Source organism: Polyodon spathula, chromosome 3 (assembly GCF_017654505.1).
Source record: "Polyodon spathula isolate WHYD16114869_AA chromosome 3, ASM1765450v1, whole genome shotgun sequence".
Taxonomy (NCBI): domain Eukaryota; kingdom Metazoa; phylum Chordata; class Actinopteri; order Acipenseriformes; family Polyodontidae; genus Polyodon; species Polyodon spathula.
This window is the reverse complement of record NC_054536.1, coordinates 73,502,445-73,529,719: the sequence shown is the minus strand read 5'-3', so window position 1 is coordinate 73,529,719 and position 27,275 is coordinate 73,502,445. Positions and strand designations below refer to the sequence as shown.

The 27,275-nt window shown below is 36.5% G+C and overlaps 1 protein-coding gene across 1 annotated transcript in view; it reads right to left on the bottom strand.

Annotated features, from left to right (window-relative positions):
- Positions 1–1,014: 1,014 nt before the first annotated feature.
- Positions 1,015–27,275, bottom strand: part of LOC121313398 (phosphatidylinositol 3,4,5-trisphosphate-dependent Rac exchanger 2 protein-like) — a 125,220-nt gene continuing 98,959 nt past the window's right edge. The window contains exons 36-40 of the mRNA XM_041245886.1: positions 14,076–14,142; positions 13,665–13,855; positions 11,115–11,217; positions 4,983–5,050; positions 1,015–2,311 (exon numbers count right to left, since the gene is read on the bottom strand). Of these exons, the coding sequence (XP_041101820.1) occupies positions 2,266–2,311; positions 4,983–5,050; positions 11,115–11,217; positions 13,665–13,855; positions 14,076–14,142 (475 nt within the window). The 3' untranslated portion in view covers positions 1,015–2,265. The remainder of the gene's footprint in view (positions 2,312–4,982; positions 5,051–11,114; positions 11,218–13,664; positions 13,856–14,075; positions 14,143–27,275) is intronic.

Sequence of the window (27,275 nt, the reverse complement as noted above, 5' to 3'; positions counted from 1 at the left end):
GAAATACTGTGTAACAGATAGTTGAAGATCTGGGTTTAGAAATGGAGAAGTTCAAACTAGGAATACAGAAAAGTTATATAAAACCAAATACATTATTTTCATTTGCATCCTAAAAACTACACTAAACACTTTTTGCAATTGTACTTTTCTTTACACTTCTGATATTCTTTATAAGGTGTTTGAAATTGAATACAAACCAATAGCTGCTATACCAGACAGACAGACATATTTATTGTGCAGTTATATATATATATATATATATATATATATATATATATATATATATATATATATATATATATATATATATAGTAAAAAGTTGCTCTTTCAAAGTATGTTATTCGGACCTCGCAGCTAACAGTCTATGTAGCTTTAAATTCCCCAAACAGCACTTGTTGTATTCTGTACTTGAATAAGATTTTTTTTAAAAGTTACATTATTACAAGAGACTTAAACCACTGTAGAAATCTTCAACTCTCCAAAACTTTTAGATCCAAAGTATTGTCTGTATATCTATAAACAGTTAAAACTATTTACAATAGCTTGGTAATTCCCAACATGACAAGCAATAACACTTTTTGAAATGCATTAAAAAAAAAAAAAATCCACTTGGGCTTGGAGGACTATTCTCTCAAATAAAAAAATAATTAAATAAAAGATCACCTGTCGTTCACTTCCATTTGCAGTTCTTACCTTGTATTGTACAACGTATTGTAGCGACCTGGGGACTTTAGAGGGCGCTGTGCCTTGAAGAGACTCTTTTATGTTTGTTTATTTATGGAACTGGTGCATGTATTGTTTGGGAAGGGACCATGCTGGGGGTTAGAATACCCTCCCCTTAATCAATCCACTCCCAATCACTTCCCCCCCCCCACACCCCCCCCCGAAATTTCTGGTAATTTAAGGTTAACGCTATGCAGTCAGTGCTGTGCTCCATATGACCATGGTAGAACATCTTATTCAAAGAGTTGTGGTAGTTGGTCATCAATGAAACATTAAAGAGAGAGAACAGAAATTCCGGAATGTATCTTATCATAGTACAGGTGCACTCCACTTATAACGGATCCTTAGAACAGAGTTCCGTTTACAACGTACTGAGGAGGCACGTCCCTGCCAAACAACATGGGTTTTAATGGGGAATCACTCTGGTTAAAACGTATACAGTATACTGTTTAATATGTACAGTTTCCTGTTCCACAAGCAGGTCTTTTGCATTTAATACATACAGTTTAATATATATATAGTGCTGTTTAATATGTACAGTGTTCTTGTTCCACATGTAGATATTTTGCGCAAATAAGCTACATCCGGGACAGTAAATGACAGTCACAGCAGCATTTGTGACGTCAGGCAGGAAAAACAGTTGCTGTTTACTTTGTTCGTCTATGTTTTTGTTGGCACAGCCGTTGTACAGTTTTAACATATGTATACAATTTTAATTACATTTAGCAAAAATATAAATTTGTAAAATGGTACTACTTATTACATTTAACAGCCCACAGGGGCGTGTTTTGTATAAATAATAAACTCCTGTTCTTTGGCAGTTGAGCTTTCTCGTATTGTTCATATTTAAGGTACCAGTGTTCGCAGTTACATACAGCATTTTGAATACTGTGTTTACTACGTACTTCATTTACAAAGTACTGATTTCCGTTGTCCCTTGGAGTCCAGTATAAGTGGGGTGCACCTGTATGTTTTACTGGAGTCAGTGATTATGGCTCTTTCCTTGCCTTGACTCCCAGTACAACCTTTAAGTGTGCATATGGCTTACTGCAGTGTGAAAGGCAGCTAATTTATTCTGACTAGCTGCACGCAAAGTTAGACCAGCCTTTGAGTGCGGTGCTTAACAGATTTGAAAGTGTAGGAAAATGAAAACTAATGTTTTTAAACAGATCAACAACAAAAAACTAAACTATAGCATTGCTTTTTCACAATAAAAATATGTATATATAATATATAGGTACATGTAATTTCACTATTTACATAAAGTTATTATTTTAATTTAAGAAAAAAAAACACATCAAAAAGGGAGAAAGAGGGGGGTAGGAGTCAATTTAGAAACATTTAGGTAGGGTTATCTTGAGACCCATCCGTATTCCAGGCCAGTACTGTTGGAATGCTCTGAGTATTCCAGGCCAGTACTGTTGGAATGCTCTGAGTATTCCAGGCCAGTACTGTTGGAATGCTCTAGGTATTCCAGGCCAGTACTGTTAGAATGCTCAGAATTGCTGTCTGCTGCTGGACAGAAACCGTAGTCAGGTGTCTTCATGAGTCTCCATCAGGGGGTGGTGGCTGGCAGAGCTTGTACAATCTACAGTAGGTAAAACAAGAATACAGAAAATATTACCCACAGAAGAGACTGGATATGGCTAATTATATATCCTATTAGAAATTCAGCTTAATTTGCTGCTTGTGTCGAAGCACTGATTTTACTATTCAATCTCTCCATGTGTGCTTGCCCCCCCATTTCTTCTACAGCTATTTTGAAGTCATCTGCTGGATTTGAAATATGCATTTTACAACTGCATAGTCTACTTAGAGAAATTGGTTTTATTTAACTCTGTAAGCAAATATGTCATTCATATCATAGCCACTCAAAATTCAAATTCACAAAGGGTGAGTAATAGTCAAGGCACCATTTTAAAAGGAATTACTCAATGTCTTTTTCCCTTTGTTTTTTACTTAATTGATGTAAAACAGCAATAGGTCTCAATTATCCACCAAGTTTTTAAAAACATCTAATAGTGCATCTGGGTCTCTGTAGTGTATTTCCATCTAAAATACACACACACACACACACACACACACACACACACACAACAAAACGATGGAACAACAAGGTACTGTGAAAGAACAAAAGTGGGGTAAACAAGCTCAGCTTGAACATGTGGGGGAAGTTTGTGGACCTATCGGTCTAATCAAGTGTGCAAGTTTAGGGCTCCTTGGCGGAGTTAGGTTTATTTTGTTAATTTGGTTAATATTATCGTTTGATTAATCGATAATATTGACTTGTGTGCTGTGTTATGAAAGGAAACAGGGCTGGTGAGAATGGACACCAGTACTACTGCACACAAAGGGTCAATTCATCACATATGGTACCAGAAGTGGGGCCATTGCAGATGAGAACCACTTAAAATAGACAGACTGATCAAAACAGTCCTACAAGCCACCGCCGCGCAGCAGCAAGCCAGAGCAGCACTACAAGAAAACACAAAAGTCCTGGCAGAGCAAGCACCGGTAGACCGCCAAGAATGAAGAGGTTTGCTGACCCAGATAGCTTCGGATCCCCGGGATGCAGAGAGATGCAGCCACTAAGGCTCCCCGTCCTATATGTGCCAGTCATTTAAAAAAAAAAAAAAAAAAAAGACCTCAGCTGACGACATGGAAGCGTACCTTCTAGCATTTGAGAGGACCGCCGACCTAGAAGCCTGTCCTCCTGCACAATGGCAGGTATTGTTGCTCCCTTTTTGGCTGGTTATATTAGGGCTGTCAATTAATCTCAGTTAACTTCTGCAATTAACGCACTAATATCTTTGGAGTTTTTTTTTTTTTTTTTTTTTTTTTTTTAACGCACGTGAATCGCACTCCTCTGTCTTGATCCTCTTAGCATACCATAACTCATTCCCCGGGTCACAATTTTAATATGTTTGAGCGCATGCAACGCAATGAGTGTAGTCAGCATTTGCATAGAAAGTTAACCACAGAACTCATTATGGAGCAAAGTGCTAAAATTGAAGGACTTGTGAATGGGAAGTTTATTTAAAAAAAAAAAATCTGACATATCTACTTTCAAACTGTGTTTCAGTATCACAAACGCAGGCTACATCTAACCTGAAGTACCACCTGTTTGCTAAACATGCTTTCACTTCTCAAAATGAACTTCTAGCAACAACACAACAATCAAATCTGTCAGCTTCAAGTACACTTTTAGAAATTCAGGATCACTACAAGACCATGAATCAAGCTAAGTATGATAATATAACCAGATAAACAGACAGACAGACAGACAGACAGATAGATAGCTATATAGTGATGGGACAAATATCTGAATACTCAATCGAATATTTTTTGACATGTATTTAGATACAAAAATCAGATGTTCGTATTCGCGAGAATTTACAAAAATTGTAGTTATTTAACGCCTCACCAGAAGTTGCACAACAGTTAAAAAAAAAAAAAAGGTTACTGAAAGAGTTGGTGTTATGATGTTGTTCAATATATATATATATATTATTATATATATATATATAGATATATATATATATATATATATATATATATATAAAAGTATAATCAAAAGATTAGTTGTGTCTGAATCAACCTTTGATATGTATCATATATTATATATATATATATATATGTATCTAAGAGAGAGAGAGAGAGAGAGAGAGAGAGAGAGAGAGAGAGAGAGAGAGAGAGAGAGAGAGAGAGAGAGAGAGGTCAGACTATATTACTGCACAATAATATGTCTTGGTTTTGAGCTGCAAACCAATGGCCTCCACAACCTGCTTAGTTTGTGAATTATGGAGTACGAAGGACTGACAGACGGGAGGACGAACAAAGCATAATTTTACTGCTCATCGCTTTGAGGACATTCGATTTGAAGCTACCTCTTTAGTTAACTACTGTATTATAGAACTCATGATTTATTTAATGTTTTTGAACACATACTTTATTAAACACATTTAATGCATGCATGAAACTGCTCTATACTGTTTCCAAAGAAGCCAAAACAGTCTTGAACAAAAAACAAAAGAAATAGCTATGATTATCTAATACAAAATACAAGCACTGACTTCCCTGTCTAATTCAGCAAGGATATCCTTGCTCCTGGGGTCCTGCTTTTATTGCCAATCTAAACTGATCCTGAAATGCATATTAATGAATGGCAAACACACTGTATAGACAGAAATTGCAGTACTGTGTGCATGTGTTTGTAGGGATCACTTTCAGATGATGTCATCTAGCAGTGTTGTTGTTACCTTGGAACGGACTGTGGTGTACGATCCCTCACTCCCAGGTTCTTGGCAGAGTTTTGTACTCTTGCTCCCTAAAACAAAAGAAACATCACGTAAGCAAACATGCAATGTAGATGCAATTGTATCCCTGCATTAATAATACAATCAAACTCAGGCATTTATGGACTAAATTCCAGGAGTCTCTTGCCCTGTTAAAAAATTATTAAAACATTTTATGTCTATAATCATGTTATACTGTTCTATTAATTACCAAAACGTGAACATTATTGTATCCCAAAAGCTACTGGCGGCGATTAAAGCAGTTAGTAATACAGAATGTTAAAATTAAATAATTGCCAGAACTATTAAAAGGCTATATTTCTACAGGTGTTTTTTTTTTTCTGCAGGATTGCAACATTGTATGATTTAGTTCAGTTTTACATTTGGCCAGAATCATCTAGCCTCTCAATTCAGCTAAACAAGTCACCACCCAGGATTGAAATGTACAGAGCTGCTTTCATCTGCAGTCTTTCCAAAGCAGGACTGCTAGCAGTGAAATGAAGGATTAATTGGTCCCAAACTGCTCATTTTCCATTTAACAAACGTGGCCTTGCACACACACTTGTCACCTTAAGTGCTGATGCCAGAGATCCATTTTTATTTATTTTTTGCTTTCAAAACTAGATGAACTATGGGTTTGTGCTGTACTGTGCTTCTATTAATCATTCCTTATTCTGTTGTATTTTTTTAAGGCTTTTTATATCAAGAGAAAAACAGAGATGAATCTCCACTATTGATGCTGGTTATATTTCTGACAATGTGTCACAGATATGTATGGTGGTGACGTCAGACCAGGAAGGAGACACACAGGACTGGGAGGTACGAAGCGCTATTGCACCGAATTTATTATATAAACAAATGAAACATTGAAAGAAGACAGAAACAAACAGAACCCCAAATAGTAGGCACACTAAATCGAACAAGTTTCGTGCTTGTTTTAAAGCCAGCACAAATAGCAATTGCTATTTATAATTTCAGTTCACTTTACCTTACGTTCCGCCTCTGAACAACCCAACCACAATGAACGGCTGATCTGCCCTTTTATACAACTGTGCCTGGGCTTGATTGCTTGTTAATTAAATTGAGCTCAGGCACATTCTGCACGTGATGTGATTTGGCAGAGAAGGTAATTAACCCTTCCCTGCTGACCTAAAACAACAGTGCCTAAATACATAGATTTTAAATAACAACAACAACAACAAATAACACAAAATACCCCACCACACAATGTAACACACCTACCATAACTTATCTTTGAGCTTTATTGTTGACTGAAAGGCACACGTACAGCATATTTACTGCACTCATGCGGATTGCCTGTTACCATGAATGAGAGGTCACATTGAGCTGCAGATAAAGGATGTGGCTGCGGGGTGTTATGAGTAATGGAACAACAGTACGTTTGCAGAAACACAAGGAACATGGCAGCTGAAGATGCAGCAGTGTGAGCCACAACAGAAAAGCTAGCCACATGTGAATTGAATAAATGCAAGATAGGCTTATATTTTCTGCTTACTCTTTGTTTGGTTTGCTTTTTTTTTTTTTTCACAGAAGCAATTTAAAGTGAGGGGTTAATTTGATCCTCTGTATCACATCAAGAAAGCTATTGCAGGGGTGCAAAGCATCTTTGGTGCTATATTATCAAGCCCCCCCCATGAGATTTTAGTGTTTTGTGTTATAGTAAATACTTTTAACAAAATGTACTCCATATCTAATCTTGCACGTATTTGTAATTCTGCTAAGGAATAAAAAATAATAATAATAATAATAAATGAAACATGTCTTCTGGTGCCAGAATTTAATTTACACCAATCATGTGCAGCATGTGTAAATCAGGAATGACACGTATTTATAAATATGTCTTGGTTGCATTGCTGGATGCTGGAAAGTGTTAAAACCTGTTGTGCAATCTTTATCCATCTTCCTCAAGAAGAAAAAAAAGTTAGCAAATTACAGTACAAATACATGCCTATTACTCATATTTTATAACAAACATCATATGAAGTCATTGGTATTGTGCACTGTTAAATCATTTGCACTACTGCTTTTTATATAAAAAAGCAACACTCACATTACATAAATATTAATGATAACACTACTATGACTACTACTAATTATTTTGGGCTGGTAAACTGGATCCAGAAGCTTAGTGATTTTGACTGGTTGAGGGTGTCCCACTCCTATATACCGTGTATCCTGTAAGTAATAAAGAGTGACGGCATTGCCAGTTGAATCACACAGACTGCTTTGTTTCTGATCTATAACTCTCATAGACCTCAGATGCTCAAATTATCATCCTGTCCATCATCTAGTTACAAAAAATATTTCCCAAATCCTCTGGTAAATATGCAGAATTCAATTATCTCTAAAGCACATATTTGTAAACTTGTGAGTGATTCGGTGGGCATGAGAGAGGTCTCCTCCTCCCTATTTCCTTCCTGCCAATAACATCTGCTAAACCCCTATTTAAACCCCAAGCCATGCGCTTGCTCTCTGTCTTGTGGTTTTGTTTCCCATCATCCTCCTCCTGCCCCATACGCTTTCCTCCTTTAATCTGCCACTCCACCTCTGCAACTGTCTCCCTCCATACTGCTCCTGGGATAGAGATACCCTCCCCAGAGAGCATCTTCAAATCTATTACCCTGTTGTTCTTATTTCACTGCTTTTAAGGGAATTACTGTAAGTAACATACACACTGGAGTTGGTGCATGCTGTATATCGTTATAGGTAAAATGGTATTGCCTCAAAGATTGCGATCTTTGCTGTCCCCTCATATTAGAGCTAGCCATGTTTTATGAATTGTATCACTAGAGTGTACCCATCAACCTGATTTATTAGACAGTGAATCAATGAAGAAATAATTCTAGTCCAAACTTTTGTTCATTGTATTTTGTAAGTTTGTTTTTGTATTACTACATACAACTAAACTAGAAGTAGGAGGTTTTGTGATAAAAAATATTATTTCCTGGGAGAATCATGTCAGGAGAATTGTGTTTCAATGGTCTGTAAACAAAGTAAAATGGATAGGGCCCATATGAAATACTGATATGGTCAGAGGTTGTGGTACTGAAATTGTTATGGAACTTGACTGAAAGAATCAGAGAAAGTACCAAAGTATGAACTGTGAGACACATGGATCTATTTTATTGATCTGAACAGCAGCAGGCCTGAACAGGGGTGATTCATTGTTTACATCAATATATACAAACTAAATACACAGCAATTAGTTCCTCAGAAAATTAGGTTTATACATTTGAGGACGGTAGTATTATGTTACAATATTTCATACAAACTCAATTTAGCAGCCATACCAGGTTAAGTGTGAATGATAAGGTCACCAATACATTTAGCATGCATGGTTTATAATAGAACACAACCCTACAAATACGAAGTCACTACCTGAGAATGAAGCCCTGGTATAATGGCAGCCTCGTAATATTACTGACATAATAGGGTTCATTTTCCCTGTATGATACCCCAGTATGCTGTATGATACAACTGTAATTTGGGTATTTTGAAGATAACTTTGATTGTGGAATTATATCATGCTTTTAAAATGAATGTCCTAGTCTTGATTTACATAGCTGCATTAAAAAGGCCTTGTACTAAAACAATACAATCAATTGTTTTGGGAGCTAGGTGTTTTGAAAAGCAAGTTTCAAACAACTAACCTGCACCTTTGCAAAATAGTGCAGATAACACTGATTGGGTATGAGCAGATAATTGAATAAAAAATAAACACTATGGCAATATTTCTTTTTGCTGATTGCCTCAAAGTCAATCTGCATTTGCCATTGATATTCCCCTTTTGTTCTTTTCCAGTGACACTTTTTTTTTAATATTACATTAATATTCAGCAGCAGATAACCCAGCTGGGATAAATTAATATTCATAAAAATCACACGTGTGTCAAACTGGGTAATTTGGAAATGGTATCTCCAGGATGTTTAGTTAACTAAAGACCTGTTTCACACTATTAAAGCTTTGCTGTATATAGCGTTAATGTAATTCAGTTTTATTTATTTAAAATCTTAAAAACTACATGGTTTTATGGGCGCAATGGACAGACATATTATTTGATAAACCCATGGAATAAAACCACGGTAGACTGATAACCTTTCAGTAATTCAAAACTTTCAGTTATTACCCAAGTGTTCAAGTTAATATAAAATTCACAAGCTATACACCAATTGAAAAAAAAAGGGGGGGAGGTCAGGAGACCACCTTTCCCCGCAGCAATTTCGCTGCAGGAGTTCTGGGGGCTGGAGTCCCCCCAGAGGGAGCTGCCGGCTATGAAGGGGGGGGAGGTCAGGAGACCACCTTCCCCTGCAGCAGTTTCGCTGCCGGAGATCTTGGGGGAGGTCTGGAGACCACCAACCCCAGCAGCTTTTCCGCTGCTGGACTTGCCCCGGCTGAAGGAGTCAGTCTGGGAGCTGTCACCACGTCTGCTGACCGCCGCACCATTGCCAGCATTTCCGCTGCCAGTGGTACAGCGGGGGGACAGATTCGCCACACTGTCAGCACGTCTACTGACAGCATGGCCAGTAGCAGCCTGGCTACTGGCAACATTGCCGCCCATCAACCCCCCTTAAAGTGCCTGTTCTTGGCCCAGGACTTTGAGCGAGATTTGAGGATTTTAAGGGGGGAGGTGGCCATTGAGGCCATGTGTGCTTTGCACAAGGGGGGGTATATGTGGCAAGATGTATTTTGTGTAGTATGTTGTGTGTTAATGTTGGTGTATAGTCTGTGTAACACAAGTGTTTAAAATGTATATTTGTATTTAGGCACAAGGATTGCACACCACTTCACGTGCAAGTAAAATGTAATAGTATGTGAGCACTGGGAATTACACTTTATTAATTGTTGTACCGTGACTCCAATTGAATGACTGATTAGCAATCGAGTCTCAGTACAGCTGCATAAAAGCAGCATGTTTTCACTCACTTGGGGTTGTGTGTTCGGTAAGTGGAGAACAGGTGTGGAGAAGGAGAAAGTAAAATGATAACTAAACGTAAATATATAACCGTTGTTTTGACTCACCTTGTTTGTCTCTTAGTGCACTGTTGGTTTAAGTGTTAGTCCGTTTTGTTTGTCTCTTTGTTTTGACTGCCAGTGCCGTGTCCTGTTTTTGTCCTGTTTTATTTTATAATAATAAACCGCGCAGCAGCGCATCCATTTATCATTTCCTCTCAGTACTGTTTTTCTTCTGGTCTGACGTCCCCACTACAGACATCTTTGTCACAATGCCACTTTGCCATGAGGCCACCAAACTAATCCACCTTGTGTCGTTAAATGTAGGTTCCTAAACTGGGGACCAGGGACCCCAGGGGGGCTGTGTGATAATTGCAAGGTGTTGGCTGCAGCACACACACAAATATTACTCCTAAAATTACCTGCTTAAATTGCTTATGACCTTTGGAAAGTCTTTGAAAGTACAAACTATATTCTCTACTATGGTATGCATGTCCCTGGACCCCCCCCCCCCCCCCCCCCACCATATATATATATATATATATATATATATATATATATATATATATATATATATATATATATCATAGAACATAGTTTGTACCTTCAGAGACTTTACAAAGATCAAAAAACATAAGCAGCGGTGTCCTAGAACTGCAGTACTGCATAAATGACAAACATTGGTGGCATTAAATCAGTAAATTGGTTGGGAATTGTTTTTTTTTTTTTTTTTTTATAAGCTCATTGAAAACAGAAAATGCTTTACCTTTCTAAAACCAACCAGAGTTCACTACAGGCATTTCATTTTCTCTTTATTTTACCCCAAATGTTTTTAAAGAGCAACTGACTTTGCCTTGGCAACCTAATGAGGTCATGCCCACTTTAGTAATACAATACTGGCCAGTATGGAGTCGACTTCCTTATATTTAATAAATGATCACTTTCTTTCTGCAAAGGAAGATGAACAAAGTAAGATCAGTTTGAGCCATGACCTTGAATGTGGCTACCAGGTTATTACATTATGCAAGTAAGACTGATGTCTAATAATTATACTGTCAGCTTCATCTTCAAAGATGAAAGAATCCTCCCTTTGAAAATAAAGTTCCCTGTCGAAGTTTCCCCTACCTGTTTTCGCATCACATCAGTGGCCTGCATGATGCAGCGAGGAGGTAGCCCGTGGCTTCTGGCAAGAAGAATGGCCTGTTCCAGAGTGACGCTCAGGGTGCAGCTACAAGTAATAAGAGATTAAGGATTATCACTCAAGAAACTGCAAGGATCAGAATTTAGTCTGTGTTACGTCAATGTCAACGTCTGTCATGATTAAATCAAAGCTTGCAATAATAATTAAAAAAAAAAAAAAAAAAACAGTACTTGCTGAATTCATACTGGTTAAAGGTAGCTATATGTAAACCTTGTTTAACAAACATTTAATTCAAAGCTTAGAAACTTTATATTTCTTTGAACAGGGTACAAATGTATATAGTCGAAGTTGAAGAAAGCTGAGGAAGCAGTGTGTTGCTAATATACTACTCTTGGATTTACATAATTTACATAAAACCTTACAGATTTTATAGTACTTCACTACACTTACACTTTTATGGCAGTTTACTTTTATAAAGGGAATTAAAAAAAAAAAAAAAAAAAATGATGGTTCATTTATATTTTCTATGAATCTGTACTAAACATAATGTTGACATTCTGTTCATAATGGGATGCAGTGGCATTTGCCTATACTAGATGATGGATTGTCTGTCACTTGAAGTCACAGTGTGCACCAAACAACTGTTCAAAATGAGTTACAAAATGAGAGCCGTGGAACAACTCGCAGACATTTAAGTAGCTTTTAGTGGCAGAATGATAGCTTTCTGAGACATAGATCAGGGGTGAGCGTGATGAGGCATGTTGACGCGAGTGTAAAGCACAGAACAAATTATATGATACTGTTCCCTTCTCAGATATATTAAGCAGCAATAACACGACTTACAGAGAACTAAAATTCCTAAGTCGACTTATTAACTTCAAAGACTTATTGCAAAATAAAAAAGGTATATCACGAAACAATGTTACACAAAGTAGATCTACTGTGTACTGTACAAACCCAGAACACATAGTTAGCTGGCCATAAATTCAAATATTGTTCTCCTCTGACTTAGAAATGGATATAACTGTTAGTGTGTGACTAGTCAGAACATACGTACCCAAGACTGCAACTGGGAAATGAAGACATGGGTGTCATACTGACTGATAAATGTGCATTTCGAAGTGACTGGTAATAGACAGGGGAAGAAATTAAACAAATACTTCCACCATATAAATTTATATTATTAATATTATAATTAAAGAGTTAAAGAGTTTGTTCAACACTAAGGCACTCAGTGAGCTGGTTTCCCAGCTGGCTCAGGCTCTCAGCCATCAACATCAAAGGCGGAGTGTGTGAACCACATGTGTGTGTAGGTCACTACATTACCACCACCAGCCTACAGGGGTAGCACTGACAAAAAAGTTACACACTTGGGGACCGCAATTGACCCTTCAGATCTGAGAAATACAGCATCTGCCATGGCACATTTAAGAACACACTAAGTTTGTCATAAACTTTAAGTTAGGTACTTTAATTTAATTTGTCACTGAACACATTATGCACGTCTCACAGTGACTTGTGGTCAATGAATTGCACTGGCACATTGCCGAAGGTTAATAAAGAACCTTACATCTGAGAGCTGGTTCTAGATTTTCTATTAGGATATAGATGCTCAGTCCTCAGTACTTAATTAAAATGTCGATCATAAAAAAATAATGAAAAAAGCCTTCAGAGGAGACCATTATGAGAGGAAGCAAATACACAATATTTATCTCCTTACCATTAAGTGTTTGATGCATCAATGTAAATTATACAGTAGGGCAGGTTTAAAATGAAGGGAACAGCAATTTGACCAGAGTGATGAGTTCTTATAAAATGGCTGAAAGACCTTAATAAAGTAATAATTTATTAAATGCTTCAATTAAAAACAAGATAAAGAGAGGTATACTTCAACCAAAATCAAGACCCCTTCTCTTGTAACTTCTTCATGGCAAATGTTTTATTGTACCCTTATAAAAGTTTAGTGCACTATACCGTGTTAAAAACACAGAAAAGCATAGCTGTTGATAAAGCATATATATATATATATATATATAGTATAAGCATGGGAAAAGGTTTGTGTTTATGCCAACTGGTTTGTTAATGACTTTCCGAACTAGTTAAATAGTATTAATATGATTTATTAAACATTCATTCACTCAGAAAATGTTTGTGGCCTGTGTTTAACACTGTGGGGAAACTGCTAGTCAATTGCCTATGCACAGTATAAATATTTTGAAGGCAGTTTTTCCACAGTGGCAAATCAGTCCCAGAATCTGCAACCTGGACAGTACACCTCCAACAAATGAGATGTTACTTATCAATATACTGATATTGATGTAAACAAATAGAGAGTTATTTTCATAACTTCAAATTTCAGTGCCAGAAGGGAGGCTCAGTGAAGCAGTTTGAGTCCCTTGGTATGAACTTGATTCTCTGCTGGTGCCAGAGAGAGATTTGCTAGGGTGACCTTTCCATTGCAGGATAACAATGTTCTTTGGAACCAGCACAGACACACTGAAAACAAAAGGCCACAATCTCTGGTGCATTCCTACCGGTGGACACCGCTGTTGCACATCATGATGTGGCAGGCTCCCAGGCGGTTACAGAGCTCTGAAGCCACTGACAGTAAGCCGACTCCCGAGGCTCCACAGGCTGTGTACTGGCAGGCTGCCGTGCGCTTCGAGCTGAGAAAAGATTCTATCAATCGATAGAGCTCGTCCAGTGCATTGAGAGGCCGCATGAGCTGTGAGGCAGGTGAGAGATAGGAGGGGGTTATTACACAGTGCATTCTAACAAAGTGCTAGAGATATATCTTTAAATTGCCAGATAACAAATGTAACTCGGCTTACAACTAACAATTGAAATATCATACAAAGTGCCCAAGCTGGTGCAGGTTTAAGCCTTTTATATAAAAAGAAAACCTGACAACAATTGTACGTGAAACATGGTCTCTTTGTTTTTACCTTGTCTATTAAGGCCGCTTTAGGTGTTGAGCTTGGATCGAAATTTGATTTGTCCAGATAGAAGGCCCTGTTAACAAAGAATACAAATAGATTAATAAGATACTCTCCTCCTCGATACTTAGCTGAAAGACAGTGTGATTTTAAATAGGTATGTGCGTAACTGGAAAAGGGCATTTGAGACCCCAGTAATTAAACACAGAGGAAATTCTTTCAAGGTGTATAGAGGTTGTTTAAAAAAAATGAAAAGATTAATTTTGATGGTTTATAAAATTCTTGGGTATAATGAAGCAAAAATTTGTCACTCACTAAAATAGGCTTCATATTAAAAGAATTAATGTAAGCAGGAAAGACGTCCCTTTGTGAATTTTGAACACTGGATAGTACTCAGTTATTCCTACCTTGAAAAGATACAGACTGAGATAAAAGTCACACCATAGGGAAAAAAATGTAGTTCTGTCCTTGAATAACAAACAACCTGGTTATCTGTAAAATTAAAGATCTCATCGAACTGGATCTTTCAGCTTTTGCATACTCTGGGGACACCTAAAGCCAGATGTTTAGAACACATGGGCAGGGCGGGGCATTTCAAATCGATGAGAATGCAGCTCTACTGCAGTCAAAGCATTAAAAAAAAAAAAAAAAAAAAAAGCAGAAATGTAGTTCAAGTGACTTAAGGCAGTTTAATTTTCTTATTTCATAATAATACAGAGCTGAAATGGCAAAAACTTGAAATAACTAGCAGTCTTTCTTTAATGGCAATTTTATATACATGTATATAGAAATGGTTTACAGTAAAATCGCTTACCAAAAGTCCAGTAAAACTTTGTAGACTCAATGGTGCATTTACAGTACTTCACAGTTGGAACACAAAAGCGAGCGGAGACATACCGGTATATTTACAGTTCACACTACAGGCATTACATTTCAAACAAATGCGATCACTAAAATTTTCAGTTACTGCCAAGCATGGTCTATAGCACTGACTTTTTTTAAACTATTGCAGACTTTCTTTTGGCGATTTTTTCATGCTTTGGCTGCAACTAAGCTGCATTTTTTGAAGATCTCGCCATGATTTAGGTAGGACCTTAATTATTGTCAATATTAACTCAGGAACAGTGTGGGAACACCAAAAATAGCACAGAAGAAACTACCTCCTCCCAATTAAAAGCTTCCACCGTCTATGCTTTACATTTGTCACCCAAGGAAAAAATAGCATACATAGCAACAACAAGGTACAAAATGTGTCTACCTAATGTTTTTCTCATCAAGTACTGTATATATCCTAGGTCACAATAAATTTAATAGGAAGTTATATTTCAGTTTAAAAGTAAATTTGAGTTTCCTATGACTGAAGTGTTGCCATCATTCGGTAATGTAGGCACAATTTTTTTTTACCTCAATGGTGCCCTGTACTGTGAAAGGTAGGTTAACCAATTGTAATCTTCCCTAAGGCCAATGCATGTAAAATTCTATTTAGTCAGCAGTGTGCATTGTAAAGGATGGATAATTTATCCATTTTTGTTCTCCTCTCCAGAGAACCACCAAGCATCTCATCAATCAAGCAAAGTCTGCCTGTCAGGTGTTATTGGGCTTGGTTTAGATGGGAATTTGGCATGACGTGGGAAACCTTCATAATTTAAAGAAACTCACTCTTAGTATGTTATTATTACTTCAAACATTTTAAAGAAGATATTAATATTATAATTTGCTCAAAGTGTCTATTTGTTTTTATTTTTGTTGATGGTTTGAGTTTAAACTTGTACCAGTGTGGTTGTGTACAGTGTTGTAACAAAGCGCCTGGTACTATCAACCAATAGTACTGTTTAACTCGCCATTCATTTCTACATAGGCACAATTAGAGAATATAGTTGCTAAGGAGTTAAAACATGCAAATTTTGCTAGTGCCTTTACTAAGGGCAAAATTCTGTAGCGTTTGTATGGAGCAAATCAGTATCACGCATGCTAGAATGCAAACTACTGTTTGAACAGTCAGGGGGTAATACCTAAATACATAAGTGAGAATGTGGTGCAGTAAAATACACCAAGTACATGACAAATGCCACCCTCACAGTATGCAAATGGTACATAAGTACATTACTTATTTTACTAGTCTTTGCTAAAAGACGAAATATTAATAATATATATATATATATATATATATATATATAATATATATAATATAATATATATATATATATATATATATATGTGTGATACAGTGGTTTGCAGTAGTATTCACCCCCTACCAATAATTTCACATTTTGTTGAATTACAAATAATGTATGCACAGTTTTTCAAACTAACATTTTTTATTTAAAGCTATAGTGGTTAAACTGAACACTGCTCTATGGGGAGGTTAAAAGTCAGCAAAACTTGCAAAGAAAATGTACAAAATGAAATTTATTGGTTGATAAGTGTCAGTACTTGGCAGAAGCACCTTTTGCAGCAATTACTGCTATGAGTCTTTTTGGATAGGTCTCTACTAGCTTTGCACAGTAGGATGGTGACATTTTTGTCCATTCTTCATGAAAACATTTCCCCAGTTCTGAGAAGTTTGTTGGGGATCGTCGATGGACTGCAATCCTCAAGTCTCGCCATAAATTTCCGATTGGATTCAAGTCAGGACTTTGACTGGGCCACTCAAAAACCTGAATTCTCTTCTTGTTCAACCACTCCGGTGTGGCTTTGGCTTTGTGCTTTGGGTCATTGTCCTGCTAAAATGTGAATTTCCTCCCCAGTTTCAGAGACTTGGCTGATTCAAACAGGTTTTCCTCAAGGATTCACCTGTACTTTGCACCATCCATTCTCCCCTCTATCCTGACAAGCTTCCCAGTCCCTGCTGAAGAGAAGCATCCCCATAACACGATGCTGCCACCACCATGCTTGACAGTTGGGATGGTGTTGACTGGGTGATGTGCAGTGTTGGGCTTGTGCCAGACGTAACGGTTGGAATTTAGACCGAAAAGTTCAATTTTTGTCTCGTCTGACCACAAAACCTTTTTCCACATGTCTGCAGTATCATCTACTTCATGGTTGCTTTTTTGGATCACTATGTGAGTTGCAGCTGAAAGTCTTTATATACCTGAGGGAAATTACCTACAAGTTAAACCACTCTGACTACACACAGGGTGAAACCATTTCACTAATTTAGTAACCTTTCAAACAAATCATTTGTACCTGAGGTGATTTAGGGCTGCAGTAGCAAAGGGGTTGAATACTTATGCAACTGAGATTAATCAATTTTTCTCTGTAAATTTTACTTATTTATATTCTATATGCATGTTTTTTACTTTATCAATGTGGAGTAGTTTGTTTGGATTTTACATGTAAAGTCTAATTTGAAAGCGTTGTGGAGTACGCTCATGTGCCAACAAAATGGGAAAACTTTGCAGGGGGGAGTGAATACTTCTGCAAACCACTGTGTGTGTGTGTGTGTGTGTGTGTGTGTGTCTATATATACTTTACTTTATTATTATTCATTAAATTCAATTGCAATTTCATCTTTAGCACCTGTTTGTTGTCTTTTTTTATTACATATACTAATAGCCATGTATTATAATAATAAAATAATAGGTGGACTTCAGTGAGTAAAAGGAAAATACTTCCATCTCAGGTTTCTGCGACAGTTTATAAACTACTTGACCTCATATAACGTAACATAAACCCGAGTGACTCCTTACTATACCCTTGAATCCGTGCTGTTTCATGGATTTACATTTATTATGTATTATAGTAATTCAATAGCTCATCTTATTACTTTATTGTAATAGGTGGATGCAATGTTACAATTATTGAGGTATGCATTGTATAGTAAATCACTGCAATTATACTGAAAGTGATTTTTATTTCATCACTGTTCACCGGTTTACTAAGTGTTTTTCATTCATGTAATTATCGCTGCACATTATCAAAGTAACTGACCAATTTAGTAAAAATTACAAATGAGCAGTTTGTAAGTTCAAGCAGTGTTAACAGTCCATGTAATTGGTACCAGAGCAGCTTGTCATTAACAGGGCAATACAGGCAGGCGAGTATTTACCACTGTCTGCTTCTCTTATGCACTATAACACCAAATGTACTTCAATGTTTCAGGTGAACTAGCACAGAGTTGATTTTATAGCAGTTTATTAAAAAATAAAAGACATTTAAAAAAGCAATATTTAGTTTATTCCGCTTCATGTCTGTAAAAAAAAACAAAAACACACGCTGTTCAGATAGCTAGCATGCCATCGACCTAATAATGTCTGACAGAGCAGAGTTGCTATATTACTTTCTAGCTATATTACATTTTGAATAACATTGCTACATTTTTACAGACAATATTTACATTACAATTAAAGATATACAAAAATAAGTCTTTAAATTAAGTGATACCAACAACTATATTCTGTTATTTTCATTGTTCCATAATTACTAACGATAAGGGTGCCAGTCAACTAGGCAGAAATCCAAATTACACCAAAATCATCGCGTACCAAAATCAATGCATGCCAAAATCAACACGTAACAAAATCAACGCATGCCAAAATCAACGCGTACCAAAATCAACGCGTACCAAAGCCAGCATTTACCAAGGTCAAAATGTACAATATGGAAATACTGATATGCTACCATGTATTACTACCCCTCTGGTTTTCTTCATACCATCATGGAATCATCTGACAAGTGCTGTGTCCAAAACTCACATCTTAGTACAGGTTTGTCACAAGGCCTCATGTACTGTCTGGTGTGCCATAAGGTTTGCATTTTCCCTCTCTCTTTTGCTTCAAACAAATCACTCTAATGAGACTCAACCTATTCTAGGTACTCTCGTTGCCATTTATAATGTATTTAAATATGAAATTGTTCATGGGTTATGTAGCTGATGTATGTGTGTCATTATTCTGCTGAGATATCATCTGCAAAAGGTTTTATTTTTAATACTCTTTTTAATTAATTAAATGAAAAAAAAAGACTATTAAATAAATTATTTTCACGATTGATGAAACATATTAAAAGTACAGCTGGGCCAAGTACTGTGGCATTTATCACAAGTAATAACTTCTTTCATTAAAATCATACCAAAAATAGCATTCCTAATGACAATGCAAAATGAAAACATGTACAAGTACAAGTATGGAGCACTTATTCCCTACAGTCAAGGAAATGCTTATACTGTATATACAGTACTTAGCCACAGAACAGGAAGCTGATACTTAAATGTGAGGCTGTTTTAAATAGGTATGTTTTTAACCTACTAATTGTTCAGTATGTGCAGTAAAAGAAAAACACTCAACCTTTTAATCATTTACCTTGCTTTACTGTACAGCACAGTGTGCTTTATCATGTCTTTGCTGTACTTTACTACATGTTGCAGTCCATGTGTTAGTTATGTGCATAAACAACAGGAATTGTTCAGCAGTACTGGAGAGAGGGGTCAGACATAATAACAGCCTTCACCTAGCAATAGAACACAGCAGTGCTGGAGGGAGGGGTCAGACATAATAACAGACTTCACCTAGCAATAGAACACAGCAGTACTGGAGGGAGGGGTCAGACACGATAACAGACTTCACCTAGCAATAGAACACAGCAGTACTGGAGGGAGGGGCCAGACACGATAACAGCCTTCACCTAGCAATAGAACACAGCAGTCCTGGAGGGAGGGGTCAGACATTATAACAGAACAGAACAGAACTCAGCAGTATAAGTAGCTCTGCTTTGTTTCGTTTCCTGTAAGCTGTATTTTCTATTAATTTCCTTTATTGATTGCATGGGGGCACAGATTTGATGCATTTAACCTATGGCCAGGAATCAGTATATGGGTTTAGTTTTAGCAACTTTAAAAATCGCTAATGTGCTATACTGGTTTACAGTGGTTTGTCCAATCCATCAGCAGTCCAAAGCACCTTTGACCATTATTCCATAGCCTAATGTCTGTGTTCTTGTGCATATTCTAGTCTTTTAGTCTTGTTCCCCTTTCTTAACAGAGGTATTCTTACTGCAACACATCCTTTATGTCCTGATTTCAAGAGTGACCTAAGTACTGCTGATCTGTGGACAATGACACCTGTGCCTACTGCCAGTTCTGTTGTCAATTAAACACTTGTCTTCTTTCTATTCTTTAAGGATATTATCTTCAAGTGTTGCTCATCCTTGTTAGACAGCTTTTTGGGTCTTCCAGTCCTGGGTTTGTCAATTACAGATGATGTTTCTCTGTACTTGTTGATTAAGCTTCGGATACCACACCTTGAAAATTGAGTGATGCCAGCTATTTCACTCAATGTTTTTCTTTCTCTATGCAAGTTAAGGTTGTTATAATAGTAGAAAACACTAGTGGAGGCTTTGAATAAATTGTTGATGCTCATAATGCATCAGAGTAGAAAAATGCAACATGTCTAAGACTTTTGCACAGCAGTGTGTGTGTGTGTGTATATATATATATATATATATATATATATATATATATATATATATATATATATATATATATAATGTGCAATTTTTACATCTATAAAACCCATATGGTAGTATTGTTTCTGTATTTGGTTTTGGTATGGTAAATAAGTCATAGTCGAGTCAGGAGGACAGGATGCATTGAGCACATCATGACTTACTCAGAACATCACCACTCAGCCAAGAAGTTAGAAAGCAAGGGACCACCTGCCAAGTGATCCTTGACCTGACTCCTGTGAAACCAAGATCCATTTACTCCTCTAGCCATGTACCAGAGGATGTGAGAATCACAATCATCGTGAATTTTAAGCTGGTTGGAAATGTGTTTTTTGTCTCACTTTTCCCCATCATGCATACTGATACATAAGGACATTTGTTTTACGTGGATAAGTTTTGTTGTAGATTTTTAACAGTCTTTAAAATACGTACATTTAGTAACTATCACAAGAGAGTTAACAAATTTATTTTATTTTTACTGAAGTCAATTTAAGTTTTCATCAAGCTCTCAGAATACATTAACTCATAAATCTGACTTCTGAATGTCTTTGTGATGAATGTGCCTGCAAGTCATTTTTTTTTTTTTATCCAGGGAAGTCTATTACAATAAATCATCATTTGAAGTTTTAAAAAAGGACTGCTGCTGGACAGCATACACATTTTAAAAGCACTCTCCCTAATGACTGCTGGGATGTTGCTTTCCTCCATAAAAGTTTACAAGAGGACCTAATGGAAAAATTGGAAACATGCCAAGGGTATCCTACATCCAGTGGCGTTTGTGAAGCACAGAGGACTGAGGTATTTAATTAACTTTAATCTTTATCTAACAAGGTTGCTGTGCTAACAACTGATCATTGACGGGACTCATTTTTTTTCCCTGTATGTATTTGAATACAATGGAGTATTATCTACTCAAGGATTTCAAAATATTTAGGTGAGCAAAGGGTATATGAGGTGGGTAAAATTGGCACCCCCCACACACACACAGTGGTTTATTATAAATGCATTTTTAAGTCCAAACTCTAGCATTTAGTGCTGCAAATTTGCTGTACAGTTTCCAGAACACTACTGGAAAACAAAAGATCAAATCTCAAAACAGAGAATATGAAAAAACAGATCAGATTGTATTACTCTGATATTGGTATTACTGTAGATTAAATGTTAAAAAACCTCTCTATGCTTCAAGGTTAATCTTTGCCATATCTTCGTTCGACCAGAACTGCAGTATTAAAATTGCAAGGGGATACACTTTGGATTTTATAAACCTCTTTAAAACAGAAGCAGCTTTAGATTCAGTTGAGGGTTATTCAGGAACAGGCTGTGGATTTCCTGGGCGATTAGTCAGCTGAGGTATGTACAGATGCTTGTTGCTGGTGTCTTGGTACATAGACTGTTTGACAAATCACAAAATATTACATTCAGGACAACAACTACTGAACTACTGCATTGTATTAAAGCACAGGGGTCAAAAGAGGCCACCGTTCAGCGAAGCTGCATCAAATACCGTAAGATGGAACAGGAACTAGTATTGACAAAAGGCCCCCTGTCATCAGTGTGCTCAGAGAAAGAAGCATGTTCCCAAAGCTTAATGACCGGAAAAGCACCAGACTTTCTTGTACGAAGAGCATCTGGCAAATGATCTCTGACATTAAAACGGGTTAGTGTCGTAACCACATGGATGACAAATGTCTACTTACAAAAAAAAAAAAAAACATTAAAAAAAATTATACAGAGTGTGTACAGTAGCTCTGAGAGGCTATCTGTCTCTTTCTGTGTTAGTTGCTGCAAGCAACTACTCCACAGCCGCTCTGTTCAGGTCAAAACATATTGGAATTGTTGTAAAAGTTAGGCTGAACATGTGAAGAAACCAGTCGTGAAAAAAGCAACACAGTGGCTGGAAATGTATGGGAACAGCTGCCCAACTGCAGTTGTTAGGATAATTTTTTTTTTTTTTTTTTTTAAAGTAACAGATCTATAACACTATGGTGACCAAATCTCATTTAGGCCTGACAGTCTTCTTTGGACCATGTACTTGCACTGTGAAGGTGTTGACATGAAAAACACACTGCCAAGGGATTATACTGCTAAGAGCTGTAAGCTGTCAACACACAGATAGCCTTCCATACATGTTTAAATTAAGACACGTTAGTGTGATTATGTTTCCAAATTATTTTGTAATCTGAACTAATTCCAATGAAGCATTAAATCTACTTCCTTAGATATATCTCTATGGCCAAAAGTTCAGCATCACCAGAATTGTAGGATTGAGACATCATTTTAAAAATAAATAAATAAAAATAATCAAATATATATATATATATATATATATATATATATATATATATATATATATATATATATATATAATGAACAGAACATTATTGGGCAGGTTTCATATGACTTTACGAAGTATAATCTGTTTTGGCCTCTCTCAAGCTAAAAATGTTCAGTGTTTTGGGGATAAATGTACAGTGACTCATTTTACCTTTATTGCAAGATGCACACCAAGATTTTTACAATGCACTCTTTTCTGTAGTGGACTGAGTTGAGTAATATAAAGTTGTATTTGACTGATCGACAGACATAGCAAGCAGACAGCAATCTGACATCCTATATCAGGTTAAGGACAAAGAGGTACCTTGTGAGCAGTTCTTTACACCCAGATCACATAATATACTGTATTCAGTTACTTAACTTCCTATTAGAAGCTTGCCTTCATGACATGCATTTTCCAATCACACCAGAAAATTCACTCACAAATGATATTTTTTTAACCAACAAAATTGTTTGGTTTTTTTGTTTGTTTGTTTTTTAAGTTATTAACAAATGTGCCCTTGCTCTGAAAAAGAGAAGCACAAACCTTACACTACAAAAACATAAAACGTAACTGTAACATGTGTTCATCTTGAACAGGACATTGGTAATGTAATTGGTACTTATTTATTATTATTATTATTATTATTATTATTATTATTATTATTATTATTATTATTATTATGTGTTTATTTAGCAGACACCTTACAGACTAGGGTGTGTGAACTATGCATCAGCTGCAGTCACTTACAACAACGTCTCACGGAGCACAAGGAGGTTAAGTGACTTGCTCAGGGTCACACAGCGAGTCAGTGTCTGAGCCGGGATTTGAACAGCCTTTGGGACCATAAAACACAGAACATTGATCCAATCCTGTTTGTCACCAAAGCTGAAACACATCTTGATTATTTATGCACCATCTGAAATTGCAATTATCAACTCCTGAGTTACTGGAGACGACAATATTTCAGATGCCGTCATTAATCATTAACGAGTTTTAACCCGAGTTAAAAAGGTCTCAGGAATCTTCAGCCTCAAAATGAAATTGAGCAATTTAGTGTGAGAAAACCAAAACTTCATGAGTGGTTTTTTTTTCTTCTGTGCCATTAGAAGCTTCACAATTCTCACAGCTACAAAAGTAAGCCAAACGCCCCCTCTAAGAATCTTGTATCAAAAAAATTAAACATTTGTTTTTTATTTAAAGTAAGATTTCAGCGAGCATATTATAACCATATGGAGGCTTGGAATGAAATCCCTGAATGAAGGATTGTATTGTATTTGGCATTGCTTCCGAGCTTTGAAGTCCTGCCGATGTAAGGAAACCGGAGACGAGCACTTCTTCAGCGGAGCTATAAAAACTACTGTGAGTTACTGTTTCAAGCAAGCATGCCAAAGATTACTTAACTATTATGATTTGCAGTACAAATAGATATTGTGCATGATGTATGACCCCATGAAAATAATTCAAAGCCTTCATCACTTCTGTAGTAAAAGCTGACTCTGAAAGCGACTAGAACAGTTTTATGTACAGGTGTTGGCATTTTTGTTGTAGGGCAACAGTCACTGAAATTAACAATCTGAAACATTGTTCGGATTAATACATGCAACATTTAAGAAAATCAACCAAAACAAAACAAAAAATGCAACTTATAATGATTCTACACAGATTTAGAGTTATTAAAACAAGTCAGTATTTTAAAATACAGGACATTCATCATTGAGAACTATATCACAACCAGCAGATTTTGTTTTCCAGTTGCGAGATCAGCAGTCACTGGAAGCATGTTGGAATAATGTTGCCTTTGCAGTATTTCTGTGCCGTCTTGCTATTTGTGTTGTACTGGAAGCCACATTGAATATGCAGGTAGATGTTCCTGACACTTTGCTTGTTGATCTTGTTATTAAGTGCATGTTCCCAGTAGTTCAGTGAGTGTGCTGGTGCAGAAAACAGATTCTCCAAATCATTAGGAATTTCTGCAGTGCTTTCAGCAGCTGTTACCTTGAAATCTATTCTTCATATATGGCTGCTGTGAAATCCCTAATAACAAGAATGTTGGTTTATCTTTTCCAGTTTAGTAGGAAAACTACAAATACAATCTCTAGTAAGTACTGTATGTTTTATATTACATTTTTTGTTGTTGGTTATGCTGGAGCTTTTGCTAAACCCTCTGGCAATTAACAGAATATTTTATGCTGGCACCCTGAAATAAAAATGGTTCACCTGGTAAAGGCAAGTATGCGTGGTGTGCATGGTGAGTCAAGTGGTCAGGGGAGGCAGGTTTGCATCCTTACTGTGTGAAGTTGCCAGTCTTCGGTGGGGATTCCACTGAGAACTCTGGCAAGCCTGCTGGCTAAGAATCCCAGATCAGCAGAGGCAGTTTCTCATTCATTTCCCCGCTAACTACCATAACCATAATAAAACAATATTAAAAATTAAAAAACAAACAGTCTATGGCTGTCGCACAGCATAAGCCAAGTGCTGTTTACAAAGACACATATTTTCCATCATTCAGGCTTTTCAAAAGGTAGAGAATATGTACTTGATCAACATGGATGCATGATGCATGAATATTTTTAAAAGTAGGTTCTGTCATTAATCTGTTATGTTTTTTTTCTGTTTTATTTCTTTCTCTGTCATTTCACTCCTTGGGAATTACTCAGAAATGTGTCTGGAGAGGCAAATTGGACAGTTCACTTGCAAGTTCAAGGGTTTACTGTAACTGACAAGGGATAGCTCAACTCCCAGCAGAAACTGCACGACCCACTAACTTTCTGTATACTAAACACTGAGACTTTGCATAGTGCAAAGGAATGCAGAACTGACACCCTGAGGCATAATGCTTCAATGAATTAGGCCCGGGCCTTCACAAAAGTTTATGACATTCTGAAAATATTGCTGTCCACAAAATACGCACTGCCTAAGTAGACAGTTAAAAGCTGCTTTCAATTGACTCATACAAGTTACTTTTTTGTACTTCATATCATTAACCAGTGAAAAGTTGGAGGTGACACATTTTAGACTGTGCTGTACATATGTTGAAGGAAAATTAAAACCACCAAGATATTCAACATCGTTATTTTGCATTTTACACAATTTCTACCACATGTTCTGTAACTATGTACATTTCCTCAATTAATACTAGATCACTGTGGGAAATAAGGCCACTTAACTGAATCTTTTGATGTTATGTATATTTCTAGGCAGATTTTCTGTGTGGGTGTGGGAAGCCTTAGAAAATATAAAAAGGAAATAAATGAAAATGAATGTCATTTCACCAAGGAGACCGACAGGACCTTCTCAAGCTTAATCGCCTCCATATGTACTTAATCAATGGAATTTGTTTCAATATAATTATATTTACTGCCTTTTTTCACTTTCACCCTGGTTGAAACATTTTGAATTGTTTTGGTACACTGCGCTATACATTTTAAAAGGAGTATACAGTCTTAAATGTAAAAGAAAAATCAAGACACTTCTGTGCTAATCTAACCGAGGCCAGGTCTGGTTTTAACTTGAATTTATGATTCATGGGGAGTGGTGTGGATAGCTCAGTAGGGGCCACTTTTCACTTTTTTTCAGACCAAGAAATTATCAGGTTTCATTTTTTTGGTGATGCATGATCTACTGAATATAGTTGGGGACATCCTAAAATGCTTAAAATGAAAAAAAAAATGTAATATGTAAAATTAAGATGGAACAGAATGCATTGTTCAGAGGACGTTTACATTTAACAAAAACAACGTTATTTTGATTCTTGCACCCTTGCATGAATAGACGTTATCCTTCAGGCACCCTCTGCTCCCGCTAATTACAATATGTAACACAATTTTTGTTCCTGGGTAGTAAGTATTATTTCCTAATTGCTTATGCCTCAAAAGTATAGAAAATGGCTATTATTTCCCGCAAACTTTGCTTTTGTGGCCAGGACAGTGATATTTCAAAATATCACTATTTCCAATGGGAAAACGGGCAAATGTGTGTCTTTTCGTTCACATAAAGTCAGAAAAACAACATATGAATCCAAATTAACATGTATTTATACTAAAGTAATACAAAAATGACTACAAAAGATTTAGAAGTGAGTAGTTTTTCGAGATTTACGAGTATACTATAAATACAGCATAATATTTTCTATACTTTTGAGGCATAAGCAATTAGGAAATAACACTTATTACCCAGGAACAAAAACCAAAAAAAAATTTGTTACACAGTGTTATCTGAACAATGTCGCATGACTCTTGCAAAATGTATAATGCTAGAGAGCTTGGTAAGACGATGCAACAAATATTTAAATTAGTATATTGACGCTGGAATCATTAACATATTTTCTCTTAGTACATAAGACAAAATGTTCCCTTTGTTAAGTGTTGCAACAAAAATGTAAATTGCAGTATGTTTGCGCTGAGACTGGCACATCTAAGTATATCTACCTCTAAGCGTTTTAGGATGTCCCT